The 11,503-nt window shown below is 48.8% G+C and overlaps 1 protein-coding gene across 1 annotated transcript; it reads left to right on the top strand.

Annotated features, from left to right (window-relative positions):
• The first annotated feature begins 6,383 nt into the window (after positions 1 to 6,383).
• LOC126519878 (uncharacterized) lies at positions 6,384 to 7,637 on the top strand. Its single transcript, XM_050169168.3, has one exon. The coding sequence runs from the start codon at positions 6,420 to 6,422 to the stop codon at positions 7,635 to 7,637; it is 1,218 nt and encodes a 405-aa protein (XP_050025125.2). The 5' UTR covers positions 6,384 to 6,419.
• The last annotated feature ends 3,866 nt before the right edge of the window (positions 7,638 to 11,503 follow it).

The raw sequence follows: 11,503 nt of genomic DNA, 5'->3' as shown, positions 1-11,503 counted from the left end.
TGTCGCGACGCGACCCAACTTCTTAAATGTTTTCTTGCCGTCGTTATGACCGGCGAGGCGTGTGTCATCAAAGTGCTGAAAAAAGGCCTGAGCAGCTTCCTAGGCACAACGACATGGGATGGGGATTCGCTGCAATATTTATCGGAAGGAGGTATATACCGCAAGAGCAGGCCGTCGTCTGCTCGCATGTAGCAGTCGTAGTTGCTGCTACCGGCAGGGTTGGCGCCGTCCAGTGTATTGCTTATCAAGTTGCACTGGTCGCCACTGAGCTTGGCGTCGAGTAGCTTCTGGCGGGAGATCAGTGTTCCCCAGGCTTCCACAGGCATTGCCACAGCCAGGACATCGTGTGCCGGCTCGCCATTCCCGGAGACTGGTGCTCGGGACATGGCGTCAGCTACCTTGTTGAAGGTGCCTTTCCTGTATTGCACTCTGTAATCATAGTTCTGAAGAGTGAAGGCCCAACGGGCTAAACGGCCGACTGGGTTTTGTAGCTTTGACAGCCACGTCAGCGCCTGGTAGTCACTCTGAATAGTAAACTCAGCCCCATCCTGATACATGTCACATTTCTTTGGTGCAATTATAATTGCTAGGCATTCTTCCTTGTTATTCTATAGTTCCGTTCTGCTCCTGTGAGAGTGTCAGTCACATAAGCCAGAGGGTAAAGCTTCCGTTTTGTGCTTCTGAAGCCAGACTGCGCCGATGCAATACTCACTTGCATGAGTCTTCACGGTGAATGGCAGGTTGAGGTCGGGAAGTCGCAAACGTGCGGTATCGGCGACAGCCGATGACAGAGCCCGAAATGATCCCTGCTCTACGTCAGTCCAATACCAACCAGTCCAGTCCAGTACCTTTCCGTAGGAGCAGGTGGAGAGGCCTTGCCATGTCAGCGCAGTTCGGGATAAAGGGGTCGTAGAAGTCCACCATGCCCAAATACCGCTGCAGGCTGTTGACGTATGTTGGTGGTGGAATCTGCAGTATGGCCTGGAGTTTCTCCTCGTCAGGTAGGAATGTGCCTTGCTTGACAATGAAACCCAGGAGGTTGATTCTGGTCGAAACCAATTGAACCTTCCGGGGTAATGGCGATGCCTGCGCCCTCCATTTGCCGTAAAATGGTGGTTAGGTTAAAGAGATGCTCATCCAGGGTTTTCGGGAACACTACCACGTCATCCATGTAAGCCATCGCATAATTGAATTTGGCGGCCTGAAGCAGAATATATATTACACGTTGAAACGTCGCAGGTGAATTGCAAAAACCGAAAGGCAATCGGACAAATTCAAACAGTCCCCAATGGCAAGTGATTGCAGTCTTTGCAATGTGGCAGGGGGCGATCCGAATTTGCAGGATGCCCCTGCTGCAGTCTAAGGTAGGAAATAACTTTGCGCACACAAGAGAATACATAACGTAATCGATTGATGGGAAGGGGTACGAGTCTCGAACTGCGACAGCGTCCAACAGAGTGTAGTCGACACACAACCACGCCGTGCCATCTTTCTTAGGTGCTAGTACAACTGGGAACATCCAGGGGCTCTTAGATGGTCTTACTGCACCAGTAGCGATCATTTATTCAAGGGCACTATCAAGAAGTCCTCGATTGTGGATGCTCAGGGGCCGCGGGTAAAACGGATTAGGCGGGCTCATCCGGTGTCGATCACATCAGTCAGAACATTAAAGCTGCCAGCAGCCTCCGTGAACATTTCGGCATATGGTTTAAGCGCTGTCTCGTTTCTGGTCTTCTCCGCCGGAGATCCTGGGAAAGACTTCAGAACAGAGCGAATACCACTTCCGGGTCTCTGAGACCGCAATGATCTTGGCGGCAAACAGATTTAACAGATTTCTCGTGGCTTAGTCATAAACTTGAGCGGATGTGCATGCATGCCGTACTGGTAGGTGCGTTTAGAGAAATCGAGCCCGATTCCTGCTTTGGCTACGAAGTCACGGCCCAAAATCATAGAACAAGAAAGTCCTAGAAGGTGTAGGAAGCTTTGCCAGAATTTTTTACAATTGCTGGTAACCGTTAACCCGGCTACTGACGTAGCGGACGCCACGAGAATGGTAGCCATGCGGAGGGTCGTGTTTACACTTCGTAACGGTAGATCTTTCGTCTCGCAGGTTCTTTTGACACGATCGCCGAAAACAGAAACAGCCGAGCCAGTGTCTAAAATAGCAGGTACTTCTATTACGGCCATTCTGATCGTCACCAATGGTGCTTTCTCAAAGTGGGCGTCAAGAAGACTGAAGGTCGACGGTAAAGCGCTCCCCACTTGTCCGAGATCCTGGGCCTTCGAGCTGGGGGGGAGGGGGGGGTGACACCTTGCCAGTACAGCTACTACCGTTGATGCCGGTAGTGATACGAGTGTGAGGAGCGGTTTCTTTCCGCCTCTACGCCACCGAGGTTGTCCGCGGCTCAGTGCTGTAGCGGCAAGATGGTGAGGCGACCAAAACACCCAGCTTTTCGTAGTCTTCGAAACGCCTCTCCCCGTTTGAAGCTTGACGGCTGCTGCTAGAGGCGTCGATATTGCGAGTGACAGCACATGAGGGCCGGCTGGTGCCGGAAAAGTCATTCCGGAGTCTGCATGAGGGCCTTTAGGGGTATTCTGACTAAATAAATGAATAAACAAACCTCGGGGCGTGGTAGGTCGTTGTCCGGCGACTGGTAGCTGCTCACCACCACCAGCCATTTTCATTTGTCTGCTGCGAAAAATTGCAGTTTTGAGCTTAGCACTTCCTGACAGGGGTTAGCCTGTGATAGGAGAACAGGAATGATTTTGCGGGCTGCATCCGGTTCATTCCTCCGCTGTTGCCAAAGGCCGTCGAGTTATTTCCAGGTGGTTACGGCAGCGCTCGCACAGAGTTGTCGTGGCGATCTGGTCGACAGCGTTTGGGCGCGGATACAAAAATTCAGACCACCAAGGCGACAAAAACGCCGGCCAACGTACATCGCAGCAGCTTTCAAGAATTGCAGTTTTCAGCTACGCATTTCGTGGCAGGGGATTAGCCTGGGATAGGAGAAAGACAATTATACAGTGGGCTGCATCATGTATGATGTACCACAGTTGCCAAAGGAAAAGCACCACCCGATCCATGGCCATGGCGTTATTTACGGCAGCGCTTGCGCACAGTTGTCGCGGCGATATGGTCGCCAGCGGTTAGGCACGGATACAAAAATTCAGACCACCAGGCCGAGTAAAAGTGCTGGCCAATGTACTTCGCAGCACCTTTGAAGAACTGCAGTTTTCTGCTTCGCATTTCTTGGCAGGGGTATATTCTGTGATAGTACAAAGACAATGATTCAGCGGGCTGCATCAGCTTTGTTTTGCCGTTGTTGAAAAAGCGAAAGCACCGCCCCAGCCATGGCCATGGCATTATTAGAAGGCGGTTACGTCAGCGCTTTCCCATAGTTTTCGCGGCAATCTTGTCGGCAGCGGTTAGGCGCTGGTACAAAAATGCAGAAAACAAGATCGACGAAAAGCGCAGGGCAACATACTTCGCAGCACCTTTGAAGAATTGCAGTTTTGAGCTTCGCATTTCGTAGCAGTGTTTTAGCCTGTGATAGCAGGAAGGCAATGATTAAGCAGGCTGCATCTCGTTTGTTTCGCCGCTCCTGTCAATGGGAAAAGCACAGCCCTAGTAATAGCCGCGGCGTTATTGGCACGTGGTTACGGCAGCGCTTGCGCGGAGTTGTCGCGTCGATTTGGTCGGCAGCGGTTAGGCTCGGATACAAAAATTCAGGCCACCAGGTCGACGAAAAGCGCAGGGGAACGTTCTTCACAGCACCTTTGAAGAATTACAGTTTTGAGCTTAGCATTTCGTGGGAGGGTTTTAGCCTGCGATAGTAGAAAGGCAATGATTCAGCGGGCTGGATCAGGTTCGTTGTGCTGCTGCTGCCAAAGGGAAAAGCACCGCCCCAGCTGTGGGCGTGGCATAATGTGCAGGTTGTTACGGCAGCGCTTGCGCAAAGTTCTCGCGGCGATATGGTCGGCAGCGGTTTGGCGCGGATGCAAAGATTGAGAACACCAGGTCGACGAAAAGCATCGACCAACTCACTGCACAGTACCTTTAAAGTATTGCAGCTTTGAGCTTCGCATTTCGTGGCAGGGGTTTAGCCTGTGAAAATAGAAAGGCACAAAATCACCGGGCTGCATCAGGTTGATTGTGCAGCAGCTGCCAAATGATTAGAGCACCACCCCAGCTGTCGCCATGGCATATTTGCAAGTCATTCCGGCAACACTTCCGCAAAGTTCTCGCAGCGATCTACTTGGCAGCGGTTAGGTGCTTATACCAAAATTCAGACCACCAGTTCGACGAAAACGGAGGCCAACCTACTTCTCAGCACCTTTGAAGCATTGTAGTTTAGAGCTTCGCATTTCGTGGCAGGGGATTAGCCAGTGATAGAAGAATGGCAATGATTAAAGGGGCTGCATCAGGTTCGTTGTGCCACTGTTGCCAAAGGGAAAAGCACCGCCCTGGAGAGGGCCTTGGCGTTTTTTGCTTGTGGTTACGGCAGCGCTTGGCCAGAGTTGTCGTGGCGGGCTGGTCGGCAGCGGTTAGGCGCGGATACTAAAATTCAGACCACCAGGTCGACGAAAAGCACTGGTCCACGTACTTCGCAGCAACCTTGAATAATTGCAGTTTTGAGATTCGCATTTCGTGGCGGGGGTTTAGCCGCAGATAGTACAAATGCAATGAATCACGGGGCTGCATCAGGTTCGTTGTGGCGCTTTTGCCCAAGGGAAAAGCACAAGCCCAGCCTTGGCCGTGGCGTTATTTCCCGGTGGTTACGGCAGCGCTTGCGCAGAGTTGTCGCGGCGATCTGGTTGGCAGCCGTTACGCGCGGATACAAAAATTCAGACCACAAGGTCGACGAAGAGCGCAGGCCGATGTACTTCGCAGCAACCTTGAATAATTGCAGTTCCGAGCTTCGCATTTCATGGCAGGGGTTTAGCCTCTGATAGAAGAAAGGCAATGATTCAGGTGGCTGCATGACGTTCGTTGTGCCGTTGTTGCCAAAGGGAAAAGCACCACCCCTGCCTTGGCCGTAGTGGTATTTGCAGGAGGTTAAGTATATTGACACGTGTACTTATCTTTATCGGACGGCCATGTTTGGCCGCCCAACAAATGTTATCGCGCAGCGCAGGACGCGCCTGCATGTAAAAGAAGTTTCTGGAATGTTATCGATAGTTCCGTCCACTGTCTTTCACCGCAACTTCTGTAATCGATTGCATGTATGCGCGACGCGGATAGTGTAGAACTTTGTGGAAGACACGTGGGTCCCGTCGGTGAATCTGGAACATTCGATGACTTATCTATAAAAGCCGACGCGCTTGACTCGCTGATTAGATTTTTTGACGATCGCCGACTGTGTCCGCCGCTCTCGTTGTGCTATAAATCTAGCCTGTTTTGTGGACGCAGGTTCGCCCAGTAAAATCTATTTTTGCCTTTCACAGTATTGCTACTTTGTTGTTAACGTCACCACCATGTGACATGGAGGTGCTTTGCGTTCATGTACCAGATGCCCCCCCAAAGCCGTGACCCAAGCCCGCACGCGGAAGACAACACCCAACGTCGCGAAGAACCAGCGAGGTAGCCGCAGGCTGCAAGGACTACCCCGGAGCACAAACGACCGGAGACGACCTGAGACGACCAGGAAGATCGCCACAAAGTCCACCCCAAAGGCAGCCCCAGCGTCCCCCGTCGTCCTGCAGCAGCCCAGGGAGCCACCGACGTTCCGCGGTTCAACGTTCGAAGACCCGGACAGCTGGCTGGAGACGTATGAGGGAGTCGCTACATTTAACAACTTGAACAGCGACGACAAACTGCGACATGTCTTCTTCGCATTGGAAGACGCCGCCAGGACGTAGTTCAAGAACCACGAAGCCACCTAAACGACCTGGGAGCTGTTCCGAAGCGGCTTCCTGCAGACACATATCCAGCTTTAGTGGACACGTACCAACTAGCGCCCCAAGCGGCTCCGGCACGAAGCTAGCGCGTTTTCAATGGGACGAGCGGGTTTTTCGCGAATAACAAAAGCTGCAGGTCGATTATCGAAAAACGCAGGCGACAGACATGTTCTGGAAGACAATCCACACGATCCAAATGCAGTGATCACGCTATGGCACGTAAGAATTTTGTTCCCACAGCGGTTAAAGGTTTAGCAATGGAAGCCTATGGAAACGACGAAAATTTATACTCGATTTTCGAGGCACGAACGGTGCCTGTAATTAACCTACGACGTCTATCGTAATACGCAGTGCAGCGTATGTAGTCCGGAGACTCAGCTTTCGATTGATGCCTATCTCGACTCTCCACACATGGCGCAACACTGTTCCCAAAAGCGTTTTTTGTAACACTGTCGTGAAAATTCACGTGGTATCTATAAAGAAGAAGAAGAAGAAGCCGTGTGGAACGGCTGTGCTCGAAAATGCTCTCTGCTGGAAACAGCGTATCGGCCCCAGGCCGAGGATCGTCGACCCCGTTTTTGACCGAAGATGCAAGTTACAAAGTTGTCCTCCCGCGTCTACCAACCGGTAACGACGTTTTGAATTCTATCTTCCTTCATGCGGACTTGAGTGGCAGACCATACCGTGCTCCTGACTTCCGAGACGCTCTGCTTGAGGTAGTGAATACTTCAGATATTGTAGGTGTCGGACAGTATCAAATGAGCCATGTATGGATGGTTACTTGCGCTAGTAGTGCGGCAAAACAAACTCTCGTCGCTTGTGGTGAGCTCCGTGTCAAAGGGCTGAAGTGCTTGGTGATAGATCCGGAGACTAAAAACATCAAGCTTAAATTACTATGGCTTCCACCCCACCTTGAACCACGACGCGTTGAAGAGGCGTTCCAGGCCTATGGTCAGGTGAAGTCGGTGGAGAGAGAAGTATGGAGGTGCACTGGCATGGAACAGTGGGTGACAACAAACCGGGAGGTTTCCTTGGTGCTCAAGGACACTATCACCGTAAGCTCAATACCGCACATTATGTCCATTTATGGACACCAGTGCCTCGTACTTATCCCCGGTAGGCCTCCGCTGTGCCTTCGTTGCAAGCGTGTAGGACACGTTCGTCGACAATGCAGAACACCGAGATGCTTACAGTGCCACCGATTTGGTCACTCAGCGGACGCCTGCGTGTCCACATACGCCAATAAGCTTCGTTCTGGGCAATATAACGCAGACGAGCCACAACTGGACCATCTCATGGATTCTACAGAGGTAGTAGATGCCACCGGAGAGACTACAGGTGGCATTAGGGACGAAGACCAGGAGTCCTTGAAGCCAACGCCAAGCAGTCACAACAGCCCAAGTAATACTAGCGAGGCTACAGGCGAGGATGACTCAGTTTGCCCACCTGGCCTAGCAAGCCTTAAAGAAAAGCCCCCTGATGACAAGGAAGAAGAGGAAGAGGCGATGGACATAAGTCAGACAAGGAAACGTCCGGCACCATTCAACGACGAAGCAACAGCAAATGCACTACAGGCGCCCGAGAAAGTGTCTCCTATTGCTCAGCGACCTCCCTCTCCTGGTAATAATGTGCCGCGCCGGTTTTATCAGCGTAGTCAGGAGAGTGCCACAAAGAAGTCCAAAGGGAGCAAGACCACAGATTTACCTGTGGCCAGGGGCGATGAAACACAAAAGCTTTAGGTGAGCGAAATGGCTGCCGCCTTCACCCTCCCCTTGTGTGTAGCGACACTCAACGTACGTGGGCTGAGGAATATAAGACGCCAGCAGCAGTTACTACACGTGCTTAGGCAGCATGAAGTTGATGTTGGTGCAGTGCAAGAGACAAAGATATCGTCTGCTGGTGATTTCAACCTTGCGCTGCAAACTTTTCAACCTGATTACGAGGTGTGTATTAGCCAAGCATGTGGTGCTTCCGCTGGATGCTTTTTGTTAATCAGAAAGCAGTTAAATCATTCTTCATTGTCGCTACGTGTTGATGGGGAAGGCCGCCTTATATGCTGTGACCTCTCTTTTCATGGCCGTAATTGGCGGTTTATTTGCGTTTATGCTCCCTCAAAAGTTAATGACAGGAGGGCTTTCTTCCTCTCACTTGCTCCGCTTCTAGATACTGACAGAGATTTGGTACTGTTGGGAGACTTCAACTGTGTTTGTGATTCCAGAGACCACTCATACCTAACTAATCGTTATGATGCAAGTGCTACTTTCCTGCATCAGTTAACGGAAGATCACAATCTAATAGACGTGGGAGCCTACACACCTTCTTGGGTGCGGTTCACGCACTTTCAAGGCGTCTCCCATGCTCGACTTGATCGTGTGTATGTTTCGACGAATCTCTGGTCTCACATCCACAACTACGCCGTGAAGCCTGTATTTTTCACAGACCACTGTTTGGTAGCTGTTTCATGGGGTCCTCGAAAATTTCGCAAGTTTGCTCCAAACTGGGCACTGTGGAAACTTAATACACAACTTTTACGAGAGGAAAGTTTTGTAAACAAAGTGAAAGAATTATGGCTAGAAATAACACAATGTCAAGAGCTTCCATTGTTTGCTCAATGGGAAATGTTCAAAAATAGAGTGAAAAATGAGGCGATTGCCATTTCATGTGAGCTGTCTCAAAGAAAAAAAGCTGAAAAGCATTACCTTCATGATCTACTGCACAAGCTGCATGCTTTCGAAAGCCAGGAACCAGGATTGTATAGTGATGAAATAAATGCAGTTCGCGCACAAATACAGAAATATGAGACGGAAGTGTACAAAGGAGCAATGGTACGTTCACGCACAACTCGCTTCACAGAAGAGCAGCCCACAAAAAGGGCTCTCGGTGATGAAAAGCGATATGCGCTTTCCAAGCAAATATTGGAAATTGAGTCTGGTGGGTCTATATACACAGAAACGTCCCAAATAATAAACCTATTTGAAGCTCATTATAAAGATCTTTTCACTGCAATTAAGCCTCAGAATGGATACGAAGAAAACGCTGATCAGTTTATTTCGCTTATGCCACACTTAGAAGAAGACGATCGCCTCGACGTTGATGGGCCAATCACTCGAGAAGAAATTAATTTTGCCATCGAAACGCTTCAGAAAAACAAGACGCCTGGCCCTGATGGCCTTAGTGCCGAATTTTATATAAAATTTCAGGAATTCCTGTGTCCTTTTCTTGAGCAGCTTTTCGAGGAAGCCTATCAATATGGTGAGCTTCCTCCATCTTTCTATCAGTGCCACACAACCTTGATACCAAAGAGCACTGATGATGAAATAATAAGGAGGGTAAACGGATATAGGCCGATATCGTTGTGTAACGTGGATTACAAGATATTTGCAAAAGTGCTGACAAATAGATTGCAAACAGTCATTACTAAATTAGTAGGTGATCATCAAACATGCGGAATTCGAGGCCGCTCTATACAGACAAATGTTCATATCGCACGTTCAGTCCTTGAGTGCATAGAGGGTAGTACGGATCAAGTAGCTCTTCTCCAGATTGACCTCGCCAAAGCTTTTGATAAGGTTCAACACAAATTTTTGTTCCAACTACTGCGACATCTTCAGTTAGGGGATGTATTATACAATGGTATAACACTTTGTTATAAACATTGCACTACAAAGTTAATTGTGAACCGTACTCTCTCAGATATAATACAGGTACAGTCATCCGTTCGTCAGGGTTGTCCTCTCTCGCCTTTACTCTTCGCCATATACTTAGAACCGCTTTGCTTAAGCGTGCTTTGCGACTCGAGCATTAAAGGATACAGGTATGCCGATGAGGAAATTAAAGTGCTAGCTTATGCAGATGACATTGCCTTCTTTTGCGTCGATAAGCCAAGCATTGCCAAGGCAATAGACGCTACCCTGCGTTTCTGTGAGACTGCAGGAGCTATTGTAAATTTTGAAAAAAGTAGAGGCTTTTGGCTAGGCATGTGGGCACTCACTCCCTCTATATTCGCGAATATTCATTGGAATCAGTCTCCGTTGCGATATCTTGGAGTACCTCTCGATAACTTCCGTAATAGTGGACCTCATTGGACGTCCACGATAACCACTATTCGTCGAAAGGTGACAACCTGGCAGGGACGTGATCTCTCCATTTTTGCGAGAGCTAAGGCATGCAATACATTTCTCGCTTCGAAGCTTCTTTATGTTCTGCAGGTCTTACACTGCTCACGTGTCCATGTCCAGGCATTTCATAGAATATTTGCATGTTTTATTTGGCATTCATCATGGGAAGCCATGAGAAGGGACAACCTTTTTCTCCCGCTTGAAAAGGGAGGCCTGGGTCTTGTGCATTTGTTTGTGCGACAATTGGTCATGCGCTTATTTTACCTTAAAAATGTCCGTCATCCATTCCTGCTCGCAGTTAATCGAGCTCGTCTTGCGTCACACCTCCCTTTTCTTTATGTCACGACAAACTTTGCTCAAGAACTACCGTTATGGGGCTTCCTAAAGGAACTTGTCGACACTATTTCCTTCTTAAAAGCCAGATTCACCCTTGAATATTTGTTTACCGTTAATCGCACGTCGCTAAATGTAGCACTTATAGATAACCTTTTCCCTGAACCTCTGTACCGAAAGCCGTATCTGTCTCTATTTGGCCAAGATGTTCTTTGCCGTGTCCGTAGAATGTGCATTGCGCCTGCAGCGAAAACGTTTTTCTTTAAGCTGCACACCTCCACACTGCCAGTTAAAACGTGGCTTCAGGAAAAAGGACTGTTCGTACCCTGGAATACAAATTGTAGACTTTGCAATCAACCCGAGACAATAGAGCATTGCTTTATACTTTGTCGTGACGCATTTCATTTTTGGGACATTCTACAAAGAACTCTCAAAAAAGACTTTCCTCTCACATGTTATGGTATCCGGTTCCTTCCTTTCAAAAAGACAGCCAGTAATACACCATACGATTTGTTTATGTTATTAGGACTTTATTCATTATGGAGAAGTCGAATGATCGACAGACATGCCGAGCCACCTCGCTCGACAAGGTCTATCTTCCGTGAAGAGACTGCTCAAGTCCGTAGTGTGGTTGCTACATATGATCCCGTACCTGAATGGATTTCGCGTCTGGACGCTTGTGTTTGTTTGCCAGAATTTTGAACTGTCATTGGACTGCATACTGTGTGTGAATTTGTTTTGTGTGCGTGTATGTTCATATGTAATGTAACTGCATTGATTTAACACTACCATTATTTCCATGCAATAAAGAAAAAAAAAAAAAATCGGAAGCCGTGGCCGAGTGGTAGAATCGCGGGCACCTTTCATCTCCCGTCGCGGTTGCCGCGGTTCGATTCCCGCTTCGCACTTTTTTTTAAGCCGTATAGGGCCTAGTTTTATAGTCTGTCACTAGATGGCAGAAACACAAAATCCAATATTTGCTTTCGGTTCTGGTTTTGCAGCGGCGCAGTTTTTTTCTTTAGAAGCCGCTAAGGACATACTTTTACAGTCTCCCACCAGATGGCAGAAACACAAAACTCATGATTTGCTTTCGGTTCTGGTTTTCCAGTGGTTCTCTTGAAATATTATGTTTTCTATTTTTCCTTCCTAAAACA

This window comes from Dermacentor andersoni, unplaced genomic scaffold (genome assembly GCF_023375885.2).
Source record: "Dermacentor andersoni unplaced genomic scaffold, qqDerAnde1_hic_scaffold ctg00000039.1, whole genome shotgun sequence".
Taxonomy (NCBI): Eukaryota; Metazoa; Arthropoda; class Arachnida; order Ixodida; family Ixodidae; genus Dermacentor; species Dermacentor andersoni.
The sequence above is the reverse complement of the archived record's forward strand: the minus strand, read 5'-3'. Positions and strand labels throughout refer to the sequence as shown.